The sequence below is a fragment of the Hylobates moloch genome, unplaced genomic scaffold, assembly GCF_009828535.3.
Source record: "Hylobates moloch isolate HMO894 unplaced genomic scaffold, HMol_V3 SCAFFOLD_1, whole genome shotgun sequence".
Taxonomy (NCBI): Eukaryota; Metazoa; Chordata; class Mammalia; order Primates; family Hylobatidae; genus Hylobates; species Hylobates moloch.
Window position 1 is genome coordinate 97,351,127 of NW_026652276.1, and position 23,144 is coordinate 97,374,270.

The 23,144-nt window shown below is 47.4% G+C and overlaps 1 protein-coding gene across 1 annotated transcript in view; it reads left to right on the top strand.

Annotated features, from left to right (window-relative positions):
- The window catches only part of LOC116810853 (radial spoke head 10 homolog B-like), a 41,167-nt gene that overhangs the window by 2,794 nt on the left and 15,229 nt on the right, over nucleotides 1-23,144 (top strand). The window contains 13 exon segments of the mRNA XM_058442813.1: nucleotides 679-754; nucleotides 1,816-1,884; nucleotides 5,565-5,738; nucleotides 7,343-7,428; nucleotides 8,401-8,521; nucleotides 10,230-10,406; nucleotides 13,195-13,339; nucleotides 15,027-15,148; nucleotides 18,030-18,219; nucleotides 21,037-21,151; nucleotides 22,237-22,316; nucleotides 22,756-22,877; nucleotides 22,880-22,906. Of these exon segments, the coding sequence (XP_058298796.1) occupies nucleotides 679-754; nucleotides 1,816-1,884; nucleotides 5,565-5,738; nucleotides 7,343-7,428; nucleotides 8,401-8,521; nucleotides 10,230-10,406; nucleotides 13,195-13,339; nucleotides 15,027-15,148; nucleotides 18,030-18,219; nucleotides 21,037-21,151; nucleotides 22,237-22,316; nucleotides 22,756-22,877; nucleotides 22,880-22,906 (1,504 nt within the window).

The window sequence follows — 23,144 nt, forward strand, 5'->3', positions numbered from 1 at the left end:
AAGCCCATCACCCAAGTAGCAACATAGAGCCCCATGGCGCATATATATATATATAGTTTATCGTGGTGAAACATATAACAAAGTGTACTATCTTAATTATTTTAAGTGTACAATTCAATGGCATTAAGTACGTTCAAAGTGTTGTACAAGCATCTATTAAATAGTAACTCCTGGCCAGGTGCGGTGGTTCAAGCCTGTAATCCAGCACTTTGGGAGGCTGAGGCGGGTGGGTCACTTGAGGCCAGGAGTTCGAGACCAGCCTGGCCAATACGGTGAAACTCCATCTCTACTAAAAACACAATAATTAGCTGGGCGTGGTGACATGTGCCTGTAATCCCAGCTACTCAGGAGGCTGAGGCGGGAGAATCACTTGAACCTGGGAGGCGGAGGTTGCAGTGAGCCAAGATCGCGCCACTGCACTCCATCCAGCCCAGGCGACAGAGTGAGACTCCATCTCAAAAAAAAAAACCCAAAAAAACAAACAAAAAAACCCCAAACTCCTTCATTCCTCTCCCCACCTTCAAACCCCTGGTAACCTCTTCTACTTTCTAGTTCTGTGTATATATATATTTTTTTCTGACTTCATTCTTCCCATTCCACAGTTAGATATTTTAACCCACTGTCACTTGGGCTTATTCACATTGTTCATTACCTTGAATTACCTTTATTTCTTTGTAGCTACGAAGGGGAAAAGGTTCGTGGGCTGTATGAGGGAGAAGGCTTTGCAGCCTTTCAAGGCGGTTGTACCTATCGTGTAAGTTGCCCATTTGAGAACCTGCAGGAAGGGGAGGAAGGTGTGGGGTGATGGTCGTAGATTTGCAAATCTTCAGTAAAATCCACTGATGCTTCAAAAGAAATTGGAAGCTCTTCATGCTGATTTTATTCAGAACCCTGCTTACCTATTTAAGGTAAAAATAATGTATAACAAAAGTTATTTTAGATTTGTTTCTTTTCTTGATTATTTTATTTTTTGAGACAGGGTCTCACTGTGTCACCCAAGCGGGAGTGCAGTGGCACAATCATAACTCACTGTGGCCTCGACCTCCTGGAGTCAAACGATCCTCCCTCCTCAGCCTCTTGAATAGCTGGGACTACAGGCATGCGCTACCACGCCTGGCTAATTAATTTTTTTTTTTTTTTTTTTTTTTGGTGGAGACAAGGAGTTGCTATGTTGCCAGGGCTGGTGTTGAACTGCCGGGCATAAGTGATCCTCCTGCCTCAGACTCCTAAAGTGCTGGGATTGCAGGAGTGAGCCCCCGCACCTGGTTGAGAACACATTTTTGTAGCTGAGGTCATCCTTAGGTCATGAAGATGAGGACTTCTTAGATCCTTTTTAGAGAAGGATGGACCCCAGCATGGAGCCAGCCCAAAGTAGGTCTCAGAGGACTCAGCTGCTGCTGAGTGCACAGACAAGCATCTTCACACACCTGAAATCGGGATAAGGCAGCTGTGGGAGAGAATCATCAGCTGCAGGCCAGGTGTGGTGGCTCATGCCTATAATCCCAGCACTTTAGGAGGCCAAGGCGGGCGCATTGCTTGAGCTCAGGATTTCAAGACCAGCCTGGCCAACATGGTGAAATCCCATCTCTACAAAAAATACAAAAATTAGCTGGGCATGGTGGTGGATGCCTGTAGTCCCAGCTACCCGGGAGGCTGAAGTGGGAGGATTGCTTGAGCCTGGAAGGTGGAGGCTGCAGTGAGCTATGATCACACCACTGCACTCCAGGCTGGGTGACAGAACCAGACCCTATCTCAAATATGTATATATGTCAGCTGCATTCTAAGCGTTTGTCATTGCTTTGTTTTGTTTTGAAGGGTACGTTTTCAGAAGGACTCATGCATGGACAAGGGACTTATATTTGGGCCGATGGATTAAAATATGAGGTGAGGCATATAACCAGCTATAGTTCTAAGCTGTGATTATTGGATGGAACAGTTTCCCACAATTGAACAGACTATTTTCGTTGATGTCATTCAGCATATCGGTTAAGAAAAATTCACAGAACCAGTGGATCTAGTAACTCATGACTGCATGGGACCCACCAGTAACTGTTATTGGTTTCATTTGTGTGTTCTAGAGGTATTCTGTGCGTTCTAAGGACAGAGAGCACATGTACTTTATGTAGCTTGTCCTACTTTTTTCTTTGAGACAGGGTCTTGCTCTGTTGCCCAGGCTGGAGTATAGTGGTGCGATCATGACTCACTGCAGCCTGGAACTTCTGTAGCCTGTCTTGCTTTTTACAAACACACATAGTTTATTATACACTCTCTTTGGCACATTTACTTAGTTAGTTAGTGAGTCTGAGATGGGGTCTTGCTCTGTCACCCAGGCTGAAGTGCAGTGGTAAGATCATGACTCACTGCAGCCTCGAACTCCTAGACTCAGGCGATCCTCTCGGCTCAGCCTGCTGAGTAGCTGCGACTACAGGTGTGCTCCACAGCGCCCGGCTAATTTATTTTTACTTTTTTTTTTTTTTGTAGAGACAGGGTCTTGCTGTGTTTCCCAGGCTGGTCTCGAACTCCTAGGCTTAAGCGATCCTCCCACCTTGGCCTCCCAAAGTGTTGGGGATTACAGGTGTGAGCCACCACACCTGGCCTGTACCTTTAATTTTGAGATCAAACCATATCCGTTCATGCAGATCTATTTTTACTGGCTGCATGTATTCCGTTATGTGGCTTTTTATTTAACCTGCGGGGTTGAGGGGAATGTGTATTTTTAAACTGATTGCAAGGACCAAATTGTTCGCCAAGAGATTGTACCAGGCTCAATTCCCACCCACAAAGTGAGTGAGCGCTGAAATGCTATCCTAAAAATCCCAAATGCAGAGTTGCTAACAGATGGTGTTTATAAATGGTAATGATGACATTTAAAACACATGCGCATAATGCACTTTATTCAAATAACACACAGGCAATGATGGAAACGGAGTCAAGTTTGAGCCGGGAAGCCACCTGCAGCTGGGCGGTGAGAGGCGTGCTGCAGAGGAGCAGGGAGAGAGAGGGAGGGACTGACCCTCACTGGCGGGGCGAGGAGGATCTCCAAGTTCCAGGGGAGCTTGAGGATTGGGCCCCCACCTTGGATTCATCCCAGCTCCCTTCCCATGCAACATCCCGCCTACCAGCCGGCAACTGACACGCAAGTTTTCTGGTCTTTATTTTATTTTATTTATTTTTGTGAGACATAGTCTCGCTCTATCGCCCAGGCTGGAGTGCAGCGGTGGGATCTCGGCTCACTGCAACCTCCACCTCCTGGGTTCAAGCAATTTTCTTGCCTCAGCCTGCAGAGTAACTGGGATTACAGGCACCCGCCACCATGCCAGGCTAGTTTTTGTATTTTTAGTAGAGACGGGGTTTTGCCATGTTGGCCAGGCTGGTCTCAAACCCCTGGCTTCAGGTGATGTGCTTACCTCAGCCTCCCAAAGTGCAGGGATTAGAGGCGTGAGCCACCGCACCGGGCCAGTTTCTGGTCCTTAAGTGGCAACTTAACCAAGAACCGCCCTGTGCCTCGTTGTCCCGGGAAACTCTCAGCAGGTGGGGAGGTCATTTTTGCAGGCACAGACCCCCACTTCAGCCCAGTCAGGGGGGTTCCTAGAAGCATCCTCAGAGAGAGGCCGACTGGCCTCATGGGTCCTGCCTGGTGATCAGGCCAGGCGTGCTGTCCTCTTGTCTCTGCTGACGTGGCTGCCTCCAGGGAGTTCAGGTTCCTGGAAGAGAATCCGATGCTGCTGGGTGCTGTGCACTGTGCTGCCTGCTGCCCACTCAGACGTCCTGGGCAGAGTGGGTTCCCAGCAGGTGCCCCTGGGGCAGGCTGTTGACTGACTTGTTTACAGAATATTTTGATGACCCGTGGCAGAAAGAGGGATTTCCTGACCGGGCATGGTGGCTCACGCCTGTAATCCCAATACTTTGGGAGGTCAAGGTGGGCAGATCATCTGAGGTCAGGAGATCGAGACCAGCCTGGCCAATATGGTGAAACCCCGTCTCTACTAAAACTATAAAAATTTGCGGGGCGTGGTGGTGCACACCTGTGATCCCAGCTACTCGGAAGGCTGAGGCAGAATTGCTTAAACCTGGGAGGCGGAGGTTGCAGTGAGCCGAGACTATACCACTGCACTCCAGCCTGGGCAACAAGAGCAAAACTCCATCTTGGAAAAAAACACGAAAAAGAAAGAGGGGTTTCCCCAGTCATCACTAAGCCTGGAGGGAACAGTGAATTCACCTCCAAGTGGTGAGTTTCTCTATGTTGCCCAGGCTGGTCTGGTCTCAAACTCCCAGCCTCAAGTGATCTTCCCACCTTGGCCCTCCCAGAACTCCGAGTGGGTTCTTTTTTTTTTTTTTTTTCATTAGAGACAGGATCTTGCTCTGTCGCCCAGGCTGGAATGCAGGGGTCATAGTTCACTGCAGCCTCAACCTCCTGGGCTCAACAGATCCTCTCAGCTCAGCACCCCCAAAGTGCTGGGATTATAGGCGTGCACCACTGCCCCTTGGTGGCCAGCACCTGTAGTCCCAGCTACTTGAGAGGCCAAGGTGGGAAGATCGCTTGAGGCTGGGAGTTTGAGACCAGACCAGCCTGGGCAACATAGAGAAACTCCATCTCCACAAAAAATTTAAAAATTAGTGAGGCTTGGTGGCACACACACCTGTAGTCTCAGCTACTTGGGGGGCTGTGGTGGGAGGATCTCTTGAGCCTGGGAGGTCGAGGCTGCAGTGAGCTATGATTGTCTTGCTGCACTCCAACCTAGGTGACAGGGTGAGACCGTGTCTCAAAAAAACAACAAAAAAAAACTAGGCATGATGGCTCGAGCCTGTTAAATGCCTGTTAATCTCAGCACTTTGGGAAGCCGAGGCGGGTGGATCACCTGAGGTCAGGAGTTCAAGACCAGCCTGGCCAACATGGCAAAACCCTGTCTCTACTAAAAATACAAAAAAATTAGCAGGGTGTGGTGGTGGGGGCCTGTAATCCCAGCTACTTGGGAGGCTGAGGCAGGAGAATTGCTTGAACCAGGGAGGAAGAGGTTGCAGTTAGCCAAGATGGCGCCATTGTACTCCAGCCTGGGCAACAGAGTGAGACTCTGTCTCAAAAATAAAAACAATAACAAAATATTTTTCCAGAGACAGCGTCTCCTTAGGTTGCCCAGACTGGCCTCAAGTTCCTGGCCTCAAGCAGTCCTCCCGCCTCAGTCTCCCAAAGTGCTGTGATTACAGGCGTGAGCCACTGTGCCCTGCCAAGGTGGGTTCTAAGAATCTGAAGTTCCCCAGGTCAGGATTGGAAGCAGCACTTTCCAACGTCACCTGCTTGCTTCTCCGAACTTGGTCGACCTGCAACCTCCCAGATATTTCCTCCTGCCTGAGCTTCCGCCCACTGGTCGGGTCAGATGAGAGAGGATGAGATGAGAGCAGACAAGGAAGGGAGAGAATGTGAGGGGGATGTTCAGTGTGTGTCCACAGGAGAGGCAGGAACAGAATCAGAGGTCAAGCAGCTCCTGGAACCGCCCACAGGACTAGGGATTCCCGCCCCCACCCCCAGCGCTTCCTTCTGTCACCCCATGGCCGTTCTGCTTCAGGGTGACTTTGTGAAGAATGTCCCGATGAACCACGGCGTGTACACGTGGCCGGACGGCAGCACGTATGAAGGCGAAGTGGTCAACGGCATGAGGAACGGATTCGGGATGTTCAAGTGCAGCACCCGGCCTGTGTCCTACATCGGCCACTGGTGCAATGGCAAGCGGCACGGGAAGGTGGGGCAGGAGTGAAGGGGGTGGGGTGGGGGGTGGGCAGACATGGGGGACAGCCATGAGGGGGCAAGGCTGGGGAGGGGGTGGGGGTGGGGCAGAAAGGGGGTGGGGTGGCCATGTGGAGGGCAGGGGAGGGGCTGGGTGGCCACATGGAGGGAGAGAAGGGGGTAGGGGCTAGCGGTGCTGTCCAGGGCATATTCACTTTTTGTTTACTGAGGTGAAATTCACATCACATAAATTAACCATTTTATTAATTTTTTTTTTTTTTGAGATGGAGTCTTGCTCTGTCGCCCAGGCTGGAGTGCAATGGTGCCATCTCGGCTCACTGCAACCTCTGCCTCCCAGATTCAAGCAATTCTCCTGCCTCAGCCTCCCAAGTAGCTGGGACTACAGGTGTGCACCACCACGCCCAGCTAATTTTTTTATTTTTAGTAGAGAAGGGATTTCGCCATGTTGGCCAGGCTGGTCTCAAACTCCTGATCTCAAGTGATCCACCCGCCTCGGCCTCCCAAAGTGCTGGGATTACAGGCATTAGCCACTGTGCCTGGCCATATGCAGGCTTTAATAGGCTATTTATCGAGTTGTGGTTGATGTGTGTGTGTGTGTGTGTGTGTGTGTGTGTTGCAGCAGATTGCTTGAGACATATTGGAGGGATTGGGCACGGTGACTTCTAGACAGCAGCATCTGTATGGCTGCAAGAAGGAATGTGTTTGCCTGATCATGAGAAAGAAGATAGAAAAATTCTCTCTCTCTCACACACACACACACACACACACAGATAAACCTGTGAAAAAGCCTTTTGAGGCTTTTCTGTGTAGATCAAACAAAGGGAACACTATGCTCACTTATACTCGGAGGCGGTAAAATGAGTAGGATGTGAAATGGGTAAAACAACAAGGGGTCTGGTGCCTAAGAGAGAGTGACGTTCCGTTACATGGAAGGCGCAACTGTTCACTCCACGTGGCAACAGACAGGATTTCTCTAGGTACTTAATTGACTAATAGTTACTGGATATAATGAATATACTTGAATATGATGAATACAGTCATTCTGTGCCTTATATGACACTTTTTATTTTATTTTATTTTGTTTTGAGACGGAGTCTCGCTCTGTTGCCCAGGCTGGAGTGCAGTGGCACGATCTGGGCTCACTGCAACCTCTGCCTCCCAGGTTCAAGCGATTCTCCTGCCTCAGCCTCCCAAGTAGCTGGGATTGCAGGCACACGCCACCACTCCCAGCTAATTTTTGTATTTTTAGTAGAGACAAGGTTTCACCATGTTGGCCAGGCTAGTCTGGAACTCCTGACCTTGTGATCTGCCCACCTCGGCCTCCCAAAGTGCTGGGATTACAGAGGTAAGCCACCGTGCCTGGCCAATATGGCACTTTATTAAGGAGAAATTGATTTGTGACATTATCTCATTTCCCCTTGTGCAGCAGTTTTACCGTTTTCTTGATAGCAAAACAGAAAAACAGCGGTTTACATGTCTTGCCTATGTATGACATTGACCTCTGTGTAGGTTCTACTTTTTAAGTTAATATCCTTACATTTGACAAAGCATTTGTGTCATGAGGCTTGATAGTTTTAAAGATGGTATTATTTGTTTTAGGGCTGCATTTATTACAATCAAGAGGGTACGTGTTGGTACGAGGGAGACTGGGCGCAAAACATCAAAAAGGGCTGGGGAATAAGATGGTAGGTATGACCACGGTCACGCCTGGGGTGTAGATGAAGAAGTGTTTGTAGGCCCAATAGTGTTCACTTTGGATATTTAAAAGTAAGATGCAAAAGTTGGACAGAACATTTTCTCTCTAAGCAGAGTGGATTTTTTTTTTTTTTTTTTTTTAAGATGGAGTCTTGTTCTGTCACCCAGGCTGGAGTGCAGTGGCACCATCTCAGCTCACTGCAACCTCTGCCTTCTGGGTTCAAGCAATTCTCCTGCCATGATCACACCACCACACTCCAGCCTGGGTGACACAGTGAGATCCCATCTCAAAAACTGGCCAAATATTAACTAATCATGATACAATAGGGAATTATTAAAAGATTTAAAAAACCCAGCTCTTACCCACTTTGTCACCTTATGAAATAAGTCAGAAGGTTTAATAAAGTGACTCATTCTGCTCCCTTAGGACCATGAGCCTATCCATTGATTTTTTAAAAAGTTTTATTTATTTGTTTTTTAGACAGTCTCACTCTGTTGCCCAGGCTGGAGTGCAGTGGTGCAATCTCGGCTCATTGCAACCTCCACCTTCTGAGTTCAAGTGATTCTCCTGCCTCAGCCTCCTGAGTAGCTGGGATTACAGGTGCCTGCCACCATGTCCGGCTAATTTTTGTATTTTTTTTTTTTTCTTTGAGACGGAGTTTTGCCTCCCAGGTAGCTGGGCTAATTTTGTATTTTTAGTAGAGATGGGGTTTCTCCATGTTGGTCAGGCTGGTCTCAAACTCCCGACCTCAGGTGATCCGCCAGCCTTGGCCTCCCAAGGTGCTGGGATTACAGGCGTGAGCCACCACGCCTGGCCTGAATTTAACTACAGAGAAGATTGTGTAAGTACAAGGGGTGGATTTCTTCAAAGGAGCTCAAGGGGAGTGTTTAAAAGAATGTCTTAAAGGTAAATGTGGTGTAGGAGGTAACTGATCGTTTTTCTTTGGTTTCTTTCATCCTAGTTATAAATCTGGAAATATGTACGAAGGCCAGTGGGAAGACAACATGCGTCACGGGGAGGGGAGGATGAGGTGGCTGACTGCCAACGAGGAGTACACAGGGCGGTGGGAGAGGGGCGTCCAGGTACGCCGGGCGGGGTGGCAGTTTGTACCCAGAGGTGGACACTCCGCTGATTCTCAACGCATGTATATTTCTTTTTGGGTTTTTTTTTTTTTTTTTTTAGACAGAGTCTCTCTATCTCTGTCACCCAGGCTGGAGTACAGTGGCACAATCTCAGCTCACTATAGTCTCTACCTCCCGGGTTCAAGCAATTCTCCTGCCTCAGCCTCTGGAGTAGCTGAAATTACAGGTACCCACCACCACCACGGCCGGGCTAATTGTTTTTTTTGTATTTTTAGTAGAGATGGGGTTTCACCATGTCGGCCAGGTTGGTTTCGAACTCCTGACCTCAAGTGATCCGTGCGCCTCAGCCTCCTAAAGTGCTAGGATTACAGGCATAAGCCACCGCACCCAGCCTGTTTGTTTGTTTTTAGAGATGGAGTCTTTGCTCTGTTGCCCAGGCTGGAGTACGGTGGCATGATCTCAGCTCACTGCAGCCTCCACCTCCCGGGTTCAAGCAATTCTCCTGCCTCAGCCTCTGGAGTAGCTGAGATTACAGGCACCCACCGCCATGGCCTGGCTAATTTTTTTTTTGTATTTTCAGTAGAGACGGGGTTTCACCATGTTGGTCAGGCTGGTTTCGAACTCCAGACCTCAAGTGATCCGCCCGCCTCGGCTTCCCAGAGTGCTACAATTACAGGCGCGAGCCACCGCACCCAGCCTGTTTGTTTGTTTTTAGGGGCAGAGTCTTGTTCTGTTGCCCAGGCTGGACTGCAGTGGTGCAATCATGGCTCTCTACCTCCCTGGCTCAAGCGATCCTCCCACCTCAGCCTCCCCTGTAGCTGAGACTACAGAGGTGCCCACCGCCACTGTGCCTGGCTAATTAAAAAATAATTTTTTTTTTGTAGGAATGAAGTCTCACTTTATTACACAGGCTGGTCTTGAACTCCTGGGCTCAAGTGATCAACCTCTGCCTCTCAAAGCGCTGGGATTACAGGCGTGAGCCACAGCAACTAGCCCAATTTGTATCTTTAAAAAATAAAACTTTAGGCTGGGTGCAGTGGCTTACATGTGTAATCCCAGCACTTTGGGAGACCACTTGAGGAATGAGGCCAGGAGTTTGAGACCAGCCTGGGTTATATGGTGAAACCCCATCTCTACTGAAAATACAAAAAGTGGCGGGCAGTGGTGGCTGGCGCCTGTAGTCCTGGCTACTTGGGAGGCTGAGGTGGGAGGATCACCTGAGTCTTGGAGGTCAAGGCTGCAGTGAGCCAAGATTGTGCCATTGTACTCCAGTCTGGGTAATAGAGTGAGACCCTTTCTCAAAAAATAAAAATATATAAAAGCAAATAAACCCCAACATTTAAAATAACAATGAAACTCATCATGATCAAGCCAGGCACTTTATATCCACTTATCTTCACTTTTTAGTAGAGACGGGGTTTCAACATGTTGGCCAGGCCGGTTTCAAACTTCTCTGTATCTAACCTGAGGGGTAGGTGTTATTTCTGTTTTACAGATGAGGAACTTAGAGGGCTTAAGTGATCTGCCTTATTTCAAAAGACTCCTTAGTAAGTAGCTGAGCTGAAATTGAACCCAAGTCTGTGTGACTCCAGAGTCCACGTTCTTTGCCCTTTCCAGTTTTCATTGTATTTATCCTAATTTTAAGGGGATCCAGGTAAAGAGAGAAACTGCTTTGTGCACTTCTGATGGCAGTCTGCTTTCTTTTCAGAATGGCTTTGGGACACACACGTGGTTTCTAAAGAGAATCCCCAGTTCCCAGTATCCTTTGAGAAATGAATACATAGGGGAGTTTGTAAATGGATATCGTCACGGACATGGCAAGTTTTATTATGCCAGTGGAGCCATGTATGATGGAGAATGGGTTTCCAATAAGAAACATGGCATGGTGAGTATAGACCTGGGAATATCACATTTCAAACAATTATGTAAAGCCATTGAAATTATGTAAAGCAATTGAAATGTCCAAGTATAATTGCAGATTTGTCTATTCTGCTTTCAGATCTATCAGTTTTGCTTCATATATTTGAAGCTTTATTGTTAGGTGCATATACATTGAGGATTATTATATATTGGTGCATTGGCTCTTTTGATCATCGTGTAATGTTCCTCATTAACCCTGCTAATTTTCTTTTTTTTTGAGACGCAGTCTTGCTCTGTTGTCCAGGCCGGAGTACAGTGGCGCGATCTCAGCTCACTACAACCTCCACTTCCTGGGTTCAAGTGATTCTCCTGCCTCAGCCTCATGAGTAGCTGGGATTATAGGTGTGGGCCACCATGCCTGGCTAATTTTTGTATTTTTAGTAGAGACAGAGTTTCGTCATGTTGGCCAGGGTGGTCTTGAACTCCTGGCCTCAAATGATCTGCCCACCTCAGCCTCCTAGAGTGCTGGGATTACAGGCGTGAGCCACCATGCCTGGCCAACCCTGGTAATTTTCATTTCTCTGAGGTCTATTTTGTCTGATGTAAATCTAGGCACTCTAGATTTCTTTTTAATTTTAATTGTGGTAAAGTACACATAAGATTTACCATCTTAATCATTTCTAAGTGCACAGTCCAGTGGCATTAAGTACATTCGCATTGTTGTGCAACCATCACCATCCATCTACAGAACTCTTTTTGACAAAAGGCATGTCATTCTCTATTAAATTACATTATCTGTTTTGTATAGGATAACTTACTGTTTTGCTAAGGTGATTACGTGACTTTTTTTCTTTTTTTTTTGAGACAGAGTTTCGCTCTGTTGCCCAGGCTGGAGTGCAGTGGCGTGATCTCGGCTCACTGCAACCTCTGCCTCCGGTTCAAGTCGATTCTTGTGCCTCAGCCACTAGAGTAGCTGGGATTACAGGTGGGCACCACCACGCCCAGCTCTTTTTTTTTTTTTTTTTTGGTAGTTACGGGGGTTTTGCCACGTTTGCCAAGCTGGCCTCCTGGTCCCAAGTGATCCTCCCACCCAAACTGCTGGGATTACAGGCATGAGTCACTGTGCTTGGCAAAATATTTTCAATGGTCATTGATTTCCTATATATTTAGTGGTTATTTAATCAGTTTTTCGTGTGTGTGTGTGTGTGTGTGTGTGTGTGTGTGTGAGGGTGGTTTTGGTTTGCAAGTAACAGACAATATAGTGTTATCTGCCATGTGAAATACAAAATAATGTAGGCTTCAAGGTTGGTTTGATTCAGCAACTCAGAGCTGTCGGGATTTCTCTTCCATCTATGCACGGTATCTCCCACCATGGCACTTTCACCCTTGTGGTTTTCCTCCCTCATGATTGCAAGACGGCTGCCGTGGTTCCAGCTTTCAAAATCTGCATCCCATGCTAAAAGGAAAGGAGGAACTTTTTACAGAAGCTCTCTAGAAAGGTCTTTCATTTCACAGAGCCAAATTGGGTCATTTGCCCACGTCTGAATCAGTAACTGACTATTGGCCTGCGTTTGACAAATCTCAGGGAGTCTTGGCCAGGCGTGGTGGCTCAGGCCTGTAATCCCAGCACTTTGGGAGGCTGAGGTGGACAGATCACTTGAGGTCAGGAGTTCGAGACCAGCCTGGCCAACACGATGAAACCCCGTATCTACTAAAAATACAAAAATTAGCTGGCCGTGGTGGTGCATGCATGTAATCCCAGCCACTTGGGAGGCTGAGGAAGGAGAATTGCTTGAACCCAGGAGGCGGAGGTTGCAGTGAGTCAAGACTGTGCTACTGCACTCCAGCCTGCGTGACAGCGAGGCTCCATCTCAAAAAAAAAAAAAAAAATTATCAGGCACGGTGGCTCACACCTGTAATCCCAACACTTTGGGAGGCCGAGGCGGACGGATCACGAGGTCAGGAGATCGAGACCATTCTAGCTAACACGGTGAAACCCCGTCTCTACTAAAAATACAAAAAATTAGCTGGGTTTGGTGGCGGGCGCCTGTAGTCCCAGCTACTCAGGAGGCTGAGGCAGGAGAATGGCATGAACCCAGGAGGCGGAACTTGCAGTGAGCTGAGATGGCGCCATTGCACTCCAGCCGGGGCAACAGAGCGAGACTCCGTCTCAAAAAAAAAATCAGGGAGTCTGTATTGTGTGATGGGCGTTCTGCTGGTCACTAGCGTAGTTTAATAAGACACATTCTGTGGCCTAGAGGTGCTTAAAGCTGGAGAAAGATTGTGGGGGAGAGAGAGTGGGGAGGAGGAGGAATAGGAAAAGGAGGAAGAGAGAGAGGACTTATACAGCGCATGAGACCCAGGAGCCTGATTATATGTGGAGTGAGTGCATATTGTCAAAACAAAAAGCTCCACATCCTTGAAAAAACTACTGATGTACATTTACCCATGTTTTTCTTTCCTTTTTTGTTTTTTTGAGACAGAGTCTCGCTCTGTCACCTAGGCTGGAGTGCAGTGGCACGATCTTGGCTCACTGCAACCTCTGCCTCCCGGGTTCAAGCGATTCTCCTGCCTCAGCCTCCCGAGTAGCTGGGATGACAGGTGCCCGCCACCAGGCCTGGCGAATTTTCGTATTTTTAGTAGCCATGGGGTTTCACCATGTTGGCCAATCTGATCTCGAACTCCTGACCTTGTATCTGCCCGCCTCAGCCTTCCAAAGTGCTGGATTACAGGCATGAGCCACCGCACCCAGCCTTACCAGTGTTTTTCTAAGAAAACTTTTCCTCAACTGTAAAAAGTTTTTCTGTCTGCAGGGCCGATTAACTTTCAAGAACGGGCGTGTGTACGAAGGCGCATTCTCCAATGACCACATAGCCGGGTTTCCTGATCTTGAAGTTGAATTCATCAGCTGCCTGGACCTGTCTTCAGGAGTTGCCCAAAGATTGTCCAGGAGTGCCGGTAGGAAGCATTCACCTGTTGAAATAAAATTCATCGGCCAGGCGTGGTGGCTCATGCCTGTAACCCCAGCACTTTGGGAGGCCGAGGCTGGTGGATCACGAGGTCAGCAGTGCAAGAGCAGCCCAGCCAACATGGTGAAACCCCATCTCAATTAAAAATAAAAATAAAAAAATTAGCCAGGCATGGTAGCAGGCGCCTGTAATCCCAGCTACTCGGGAGGCTGAGGCAGGAGAATCACTTGAACCTGGAAGGTGGAGGTTGCAGTGAGCCCAGACTGCGCCATTGCACTCCAGCCTGGGCAACAGAGATTCTGTCTCATAAATAAATAAATAAAATGGAAAAAAAAAAAGAAATAAAATTCATCTGTTTTTATCCATGGTGTTCACGCATCAAAATACACCGAACACTTCAGAAAACAAGTCCTCTGTGAGAAACTCCTTTTTCAAAAAAAAATTTGAGACAAAATCTCGCTCTATCACCCAGGATGGAGCAGGATATGATCACTGTTCACTGTGGCCTCAAACTCCTGGGCTCCAGTGATCCTCCGACCTCAGCCTTCCCTATAGCTGGGAACACAGGCACGCACCCCCGTGCCTAGCTAATTTTTTTTTCTTCTTCTTTTTTTTTTTTTTTTTTTCGAGACGGAGTCTTGCTGTGTTGTCCAGCCTGGAGTGCAGCAACGCAATCTTGGCTCACTGCAATCTCCGCCTCCCTGGTTCAAACGATTCTTCTGCCTCAGCCTCCTGAGTAGCTGGGATTATAGGCACGTGCCACCATGCTTAGCTAATTTTTGTATTTTTTGTAGAGACGGGGTTTTACCATGTTGCTCAGGTTGGTCTCTAACTCCTGACCTTGTGATCCGCCCACCTTGGCCTCCCAAAGTGCTGGGATTACAGGTGTGAGCCACCGCACCTGGCCAAGATTAGCTAATTTTTAAACTTTTTGTAGAGGCAGGGTCTCACTATGTTGCCCAGGCTGATTCAAACTCCTGTCCTCAAACAATCCTCCTGCCTCGGCCTCCCAAAGTGTTGAGATTACAGCTGCAAGCCATTTCGCCTAGCTTGCAACTGCTTTTAAAAAATGTTTTTTTTTAGAGATAGGATCTCACTCTGTTGCCCAGGTTGGAGTCCAGTGGCATGATCGTAGCTCACTGCAGCCTCAACCTCACATTTCGGTTTCCCAAAATGCTGGGATTACAGGCATGAGCCACTGTGCCCCGCCCGCGTTCTTAATAGGTTTTTGGAATATTCTTGCATCACATTTTGGTGGAAAATCATTGTGACATAATATTGAGAAATTTGAACATTGCTTTTCATAATTATCTCCAAGGATGGCTGCGGTGGCCCATGCCTGTAATCCCAGCACTTTGGGAGGCCAAGGCAGGTGGATCAGTTGAGCTCAGGAGTTTGAGACCAGCCTGGGCAACATGGTGAAATCCTGTGTCTACAAAAAATACAAAAATTAGCTGGCCGTGATGGTGCATGTCTGTAGTCGCAGCTACTCGGGAGGGTGAGGTGGGAGGATGGCTTGAGCCTGGGAGGCAGAGGTTGCAGTGAACTGAGACCATGCCACTTCACTCCAGCCTGGGCGACAGAGTGAGGCCGTCTCAAAAAACAAAAAACAAAATAAAAACAAACAAACACCAAACAAACCGTACTTATCCCCTGTGTTTGCCTTCATTCATTAGAACTGATCAGAAAGCTTGATGGCAGTGAGAGTCATTCTGTGTTGGGATCGAGCGTTGAGCTGGATCTACGTTTGCTCCTGGACATGTACCCTGAGACAGTCCAACCTGAAGAAAAGAAGCAGGTAACATCTTTCTGATTGGTATCAGTTGCATCCTGGGGAAATATAGCTGGTGACTGCTGTCACGTGTTGAATGTCTTTTTTGTTGTTGTTTTTTTGTTTTGTTTTGTTTTTTTGAGAAGGAGTCTCGCTCTCTCACCCAGGCTGGAGTGCAGTGGCGCGATCTCGGCTCGCTGCAAGCTCCGCCTCCTGGGTTCACGCCATTCTCCTGCCTCAGCCTCTCCGAGTAGCTGGGACTACAGGCGCCCGCCACCACGCCTGGCTAATTTTTTTGTACTTTTAGTAGAGACGGGGTTTCACCATGGTCTCGATCTCCTGACCTCGTGATCCGCCCGCCTTGGCCTCCCAAAGTGCTGGGATTACAAGCGTGAGCCACCGCGCCCGGCCTTGAGACTGAGTTTTGCTCTGTCGCCCAGACTGGAGTGCTGTGGCGCAGTCTTGGCTCACTGCAACCTCTGCCTCCCGGGTTCAAGCCTCCCCCACCTCGGCCTCCCCAGTAGCTGGGATTACAGGTGTGAGCCACTACGCCCAGCTATTTTTTTGTATTTTAGTAGAGACAGGGTGTCACCATATTGGCCAGGCTGGTCTGGAACTCCTGACCTCAGGTGATCTGCCCACCTCGGCCTCCCAAAGTGCTGAGATTATGGGTGTGAGCCACCACGCCCAGCCTAGAACAATGCTTCAGATCGGGCAGACTATACATGTTTATTCAATTGAATTGCATTTTCAAAAGCAGGAATTAATGCTCAGCGTAACAAATGCCTGAAGCCACCCAGGTAGGGCTCTGTCTCCCTTAGGACCCCAAATCCTGTTCTTCACATTCTCTGAATGTCTCATTATGAGGGTAGGGCATGGGGTAAGTGGTTCTGGAGTACAGGACGCTGTGTAGAGGGCAGGGCTGCATATGTGGGGAGTTTGGGGCAGCTTAAGGGCATCAAGGGTCTGGGGAAAATCCTAAAAGGTGAAATGTGACAGAGAGGGAGGTGAGTAAAGCAACCACCATGAATATTGCTTTTTTTTTTTTTTTTTTTTTTTGAGATGGAGTCCCTCTTGTTGCCCAGGGTGGAGTGCAATGGCATAATCTCAGCTCACTGCAACCTCCGCCTCCTGCGTTCAAGGGATTCTCCTGCCTCAGCTTCCTGAGTAGCTGAGATTACAGGCATGCACCACCATGCCCAGATATTTTCAGTAGAGATGGAGTTTCACTGTGTTGCCCAGGCTGGTCTCGAACTCCTGACCTCAGGTGATCCTTCCGCCTCAGCCTCCCAAAGTGCTGGGATTACAGGTGTGAGCTATTGCACCTAGCGGAATATTGCTTCTTTCAGACTTTCAGCCCTATGTGTGATGTGAGTTGCATGTGTTTTGTACATGCTGTTTATCAGGTTGAGGGATTCCTTTCTATTCCTAATTTGCTGAGGGTGCTTATCATGAATGGATGTTAAATTCTGTGAAATGCTTCAGTTGATAGAATCATTTGGTTCTTCTTCAGTCTGTCAATACTGTGAATTACATTGATTGACTTTTCAAATGTTAACCCAGCTTTACAATTCTAGGATAAACCCTACTTGGTGTTGCTGTATTTTTTTTTTTTTTCTTTTTGAGATAGGGTCTTGCTCTGTTACCCTGGCTGGAGTGAAGTGGTGTGATCTTAGCTCACTGCAGTCTTGACGTTCTGGGCTTAAGCAATCCTCCCGCCTCAGCTTCCTGAGTAGCTGGGACTATACGGGCACTTGCCACTGTGCCTGGTTAATTTCTTTAATTTTTAATTTTCAGTTCAGACACGGTCTTACTATGTAGCACAGGCTGGTCTCGAGTTCCCAGGCTCAGGCAATCCTCCTGCCTTGGCCTCACAAAGTGCTGGGATAACAGGCTTGAGCCACTGCGCATGGCTACTATTCTTTTTATATATTGCTGGATTCAACTTATTTTGTTGAAGATTTTTGCACATATGTGCAAAAGGGATGAGGATCTGCAGACAATAGAATTTTGTTGCCGCCACTGAGAGAGGAAGCCAGCACATTGCCATGTGAAAGGAAGTCTATTTTCCAGATAACTTTTTTTGTTGTTTTGTTTTGTTTTTACTGTTGGTTGGAGATGGCATTTTATTGACCAAGTGGAGTGGGTGGAAAGAATGAAATGCTTCTTGGCCAGGTGCCGTGGCTGACGCCTGTAATCGTAACACTTTGGGAGGCCGAGGCAGGCGGATGACCTGAGGTCAGGAGTTCAAGACCAGACTGGCCAATATGGTGAAACCCCATCTCTACCAAAAATACAAAAATTTGCCGGGTGTGGTGGTGGGCACCTGTTATCACGGCTACTCTGGAGGCTGAGGCATGAGAATCGCCTGAACCCAGGAGGCAGAGGTTGCAGTGAACCAAGATCGTGCCACTGCACTCCAGCCTGGGTGACAGAGTGAGACTCCATCTCAAAACAAAACAAACAAACAAACACTTCTTAAGTTCTTACAGTGGAAAGAGCTAAATGCCATTACTTTATTTGTATTATCGCATTTAATGTAGGACACAGGTGTTGTGTCTTTTGTTCTTTTTTAAATTTTTAAATTTTATTTCTTTATTTTGAGGCAGAGTCTCGCTCTTGACGTCCAGGCTGGAATGCAGTGACACGATCTCGGCTCACTGCAACCTCCTCCCAGGTTCAAGCAATTCTCCTGCCTCAGCCTCCTGAGTATCTGGGATTACAGGTGTGTGCCACCATGCCTGGCTAATTTTGTATTTTTAGTAGAGATGGGGTTTCACCATGTTGGCCAGGCTGGTCTGGAACTCCTGACCTCATGTGATCTGCCTGCCTCGGCCTCATTACAGGCGTGAGCCACCACACCCGGCATCTTTTGTTCTTAATCCACGTATGACTTTCTTCCTTTCAGGTGGAATATGCTGTCTTAAGAAATATTACAGAATTAAGAAGAATCTACAGCTTTTATAGCAGCCTGGGATGTGACCACTCTCTGGATAATACCTTTCTGATGACAAAGCTTCGCTTCTGGAGATTTCTAAAAGATTGCAAATTTCATCACCACAAACTAACTCTTGCTGATATGGACAGGATATTAAGTGGCGAGTATTCCAAATCCTTCACATCTTTTGGTTTAAAGCAGGGGACCAGGCCGGGTGCAGTGGCTCATGCCTGTAATCTCAGCACTTTGGGAGGCTGAGACAGGCGGATCACGAGGTCAGGAGTTTGAGACCAGCCTGACCAACATGGTGAAACCCCGTCTCTACTAAAAGATACAAAAAATTAGCCAGGCGTGGTGGTGAATTTCTGTAATCCCAGCCATTTGGGAGGCTGAGGCAGGAGAATTGCTTGGACCCGGGAGGCAGAGGTTGCAGTGAGCCAAGATCGTGCCATTGCACTCCAGCCTGGGTGACAGGGTGAGACTCCATCTCACGTGCATACACACACACACACAAACACACACACACACACACAAAAGGCAGGGGTCCCCAAACCCCAGGCCATGGATCAGTACTGGTCTGTGGCCCATTAGGAAACAGGCTACACAGTGGAAAGTGAGCAGTGGGCAAGCAAGTGAACTTTCATTTTTTGTTTTGTTTTGTTTTATTTTGAGACAGTTTCACTCTTTTTGCCCAGGCTGGAGTCCAATGGCACAATCTCCTCTCACCGCAACCCCCGCCTCCTGGGTTCAAGTGACTCTCCTGCCTCAGCCTCCCAAGTAGCCGGGAATACAGGCATGCGCCACTGTGCCCAGCTAATTTTTGTATTTTTTGGTAGAGATGGGGTTTTTCCATGTTGGTTAGGCTGATCTTGAGCTCTCGACCTCAGATGATCTGCCCGCCTTGGCCTCCCAAAGTGCTGGGATTACAGGCATGAGCCACTGCACCCAGCCTACCTTCATCTGTTTTTACAGCCATTCCCCGTGGCTGGCATTTACCGCCTGAGCTCCGCCTCCTGCAGATCAGCAGGGCATTAGATTCTCATAGGAGCGCAAATCCTACTGTGAACTGCGCATGCGAGGGATGTAGGTTGCACGCTCCTTAGGAGAATCAAATGCCTGATGATCTGTCACTGTATCCCATCACCCCCAGATGGGACTGTCTAGTTGCAGGAAAACAAGCTCAGGGCTCCCACTGATTCTACCTGATGGCGAGTTGTAGAATTGTTTCATTATGTATTACAATGTCATAATAATAGAAATAAGGTGCACAGTAATTCGAATGCGCTTGAATCATCCTGAAACCAACAGCCCCCACCCCTTCCCACCATTCATGGAAAAACTGTCTTCCACAAAATCCGTCCCTGGTGTCAAAAAGGTGGAGGACCGCTGGTCTAAAGGACAGTATCGCAGTGTCACCTGGAAAGCAGTTAGGAAATGTGGAGGGAGCTGGGAAGGCCCAGGTTGGGAGATGAGTGTTCTAGAAATCGGTGCATTGTCTTGTTCCCCCCGTGATTACGATGTATTTGAAGAGACAGTCTCGTGACGTAACAGCAACAGTGCAAGGTCACCTACAAAAGCAGGGCCAGCAATGCACGGTCTCAGGGTGAAATCCAGTCCGCACCCCTGTTCCCCTAAATCACGCTTTACTGGAACACAGACACGCCCATTTGCTTACATGTTTGTGACTGCTTTACCCCAAAGCACCACAGCTGAGGGGTTGTGATGTAGACGGTCTGGTCCACCAAGCCTAAAAGATTTACTCTCTGGCCCTTCGCAGAAAGTTTGCCTCCCTCTCTCCCCCTGACCACCGATCTGTAGTAAAAAAGCACTGAATTGTCAGGTCAGAAATGAGGAGATGGCTAGGCCTCGTGGCTTATGCCTGTAATCCCAGCACTTTGGAAGGCTGAGGCGGGTGGATCACTTGAGTCCAGGAGTTTGAGACCAGCCTGGGCAATATGGTGAAACTCCGTCTCTACTAAAAATACAAAAATTAGCCAGGTGTGGTGGTACATGCCTGTATTCCCAGCTACTTATGGGGAGGCTGAGGTAGGAGTAGAATCGCTTGAGCCTAGGAGGTGGAGGTTGCAGTGAGCCGAGATCACGCCACTGCACTCCAGCCTGGGCAACAGAGTGAGACTCTGTCTGAAAAAAAAAAAAAAAAAAGTAACGGGGAGAATCAGCAATGGCTTGGAAGGGTCTCGAAAAGGCCCTAAGTAGTCTTAGGATTGGTCTTGATTTCAAATTAGGAAGTTGATGTGATAAATTTAACAACTTTGGAAGTTTAACTTCTTTCAGCCAAATTCTGGGAGGCAGAGCTGCAAGCTTCAAAATAAATATTTGAAATATTTGAAAAGTAAAGTATTAGAAAAAATGCCTATTTACGTCAAAGTTTAGTGTTTGAAACATACTTAAAATCCATTAGCATTAGCAGCATTCATCAGATTGTGTCTCAGACTACTCTGGAAAACACTGGGACAAGATATCTCGCCTTGTAAAGGAACCAGATTGACATCTTTTTTTTTTTTTTTTTTTTGAGACGAAGTCTCGCTCTGATGCCCAGGCTGGAGTGCAGTGGCTCAATCTCGGCTCACTGCAGCCTCCACCTCCTGGGTTCCAGCGATTCTCCTGCCTCAGTCTCCCAAATAGCTGAGATTACAGGTGCCCGCCACCACACCTGGCTAATTTTTTGTATTTTTGGTAGAGACAGGGTTTTGCCATGTTGCCCAGGCTGGTCTCAAACTCCTGACCTCAGGCAATTTGCTGCTTCAGCCTCCCAAAGTGCTGGGATTACAGGTGTGAGCCACTGTGCCTGGCTTTCATGGAGTTTTAAATTTTTAGTTGGATGCTTATACACATGTTCAGAGCATTTTGAAATAAGCACTCTCTCATATTCAATCCTTCGAGTTGTATACCAGGAGCAAATAAAATGGAAGGTTCTAGCAAATATCAGGCATCCTTTCCAATTTTCTTATTTTAGCCAATAATGACATACCAGTTGAAGAAATCCATTCTCCATTTACAACAATACTTTTGAGAACATTTTTGAATTACCTCCTGCATTTGGCGTACCACATTTATCATGAAGAATTCCAGTAAGTACTATTTCTGGACCCTCGTTGGGGGATGGGGCACAGCTAAGCTGTATTATTGTCATAATGCCCTCTTTTCTTCAGCAGTCATTTTTATTTTTTTGGAGAGGGAGTCTTGCTCTGTCGCCCAGGCTGGAGTGCGGTGGCACAATCTTGGCTCACTGCAACCTCTGCCTCCCAGGTTCAAGCAATTCTTCTGCCTCAGGCTCCTGGGTAGCTGAGATGACAGGAGTGTGCCACCATGCCTGGCTAATTTTTTTTTTTTTTTGTATTTTTAGCAGAGACCGGGTTTCACCATGTTGGCCAGGCTGATTTCAAACTCCTGACCTCAGATGATCCACCTGCCTCAGCCTCCCAAAGTGCTGGGATTACAGGCGTGAGCCACCATGCCCAGCCTCAGCAGTCTTTTTTTTTTTTTTTTTTTTAACATACCCTTGAAATGAAGGACTCAGAACACAACCTTTCTGCAAATATTAACCACAAAGCCATGAGATACTAGATCAAAACTTTGAAAGCCCTTCATATCGGGGTCAGTTCAATACTGCAAATATCTCTTGGGGTTTTTAATGCAGAAACAAATATTCACAACTAACTCTTTTTTCTTATGTCAGAATTTCTTGTCTTTCTTACAGCAAATGTGGTTTTATATTTTTTTTAAAAAAAACTTTTATTTATGTATTTATTTTTTTGAGATGGAATCTCGCTCTGTCACCCAGGCTGGAGTGCAGTGGCGCGATCTCGGCTCACTGCAACGTCCACCTCCCAGGTTCCAGTGATTCTTCTGTCTCAGTAGCTGGGATTACAGGTGTCTGCCACCAAGCCCAGCTAATTTTTTATATTTTTAGTAGAGATGGGGTTTCACCATGTTGGCCAGGCTGGTCTTAAACTCCTGACCTGGAGTGATCCGCCCGCCTTGGCCTCCCAAAATGCTGGGATTGTAGGTGTGAGCCACTGACTCCAGCCTTCCCTTTCTATACTCTATACATTAGAAGCAAATTATTAAGTCTAGCCTGTGCTCAAGGAGAAGGGAATTAAGTTCCCTCTTTTGGAGGAGAAGTAATTATGGTATCTTTTGATCATTATCACAGAAAGAGAAGTCCATCCCTCTTCTTGTGTTTTACAAAACTGATGACCGAGAACATTCGTCCAAATGCCTGCCAGATAAAAGGTAAATACAAAACCAATAGGATTCTATTTACCGCCCCATTTTTTTTCTCAAAATATAAATCTGGGCTGGGCGCAGTGGCTCACTCCTGTAATCCCAGCACTTTGGGAGGCCGAGGCAGGAGGATCACCTGAGGTCAAGGAGTTTAAGACCAGCCTGGCCAACATGGCAAAACCCCGTCTCTACTAAAAATACAAAAAAAAATTAGCTGGGTGTGGTGGTGCATGCCTGTAATCCCAGCTACTCGGGAGGCTGAGGCAGGAGAATCGCTTGAACCTGGGGGGTGGAGGTTGCAGTGAGCCAAGATGGTGCCACTGCACTGCAGCCTGAGCGACAGCAAGACTCTGTCTCGGAAAAAAACAAAAGCAATAGGATTATATTTACTGCTACTTTTTTCTCAAAATATAAATTTGTAATCATTTTTCTAACGTTGTATTTTTAGTCAATTTATTCCATGAGCAACAGCGGACGCTCTACTCTGTGAATTACATGAATAAGTGCTGGGAGATTTATCTCGCTTACTGCAGACCCAGCGCAGCGCCTCCCCACGAGCCTACGATGAAGATATGAGACACTTCCTCTGGATGCTGAAAGTAACCACCTAAGTTCGATATTGGCTTTCTATTTACAGGCACTTTGATTTTAATTAAAGAAAGGCAAGATATTCCAGCTGTGATATGCAAATAATCAGGTGAAGATCTGGGCTGGATTTTCAGGACCATTAAATGTTTACTGAGTCGCTTGGCAGAACGGTGGTCTGTGGTCGTGGAAGGAACAGAAACAGCCGTCACCTGCCCAATGTGCTCACAGATGAGGGCAAGACAATGGCCC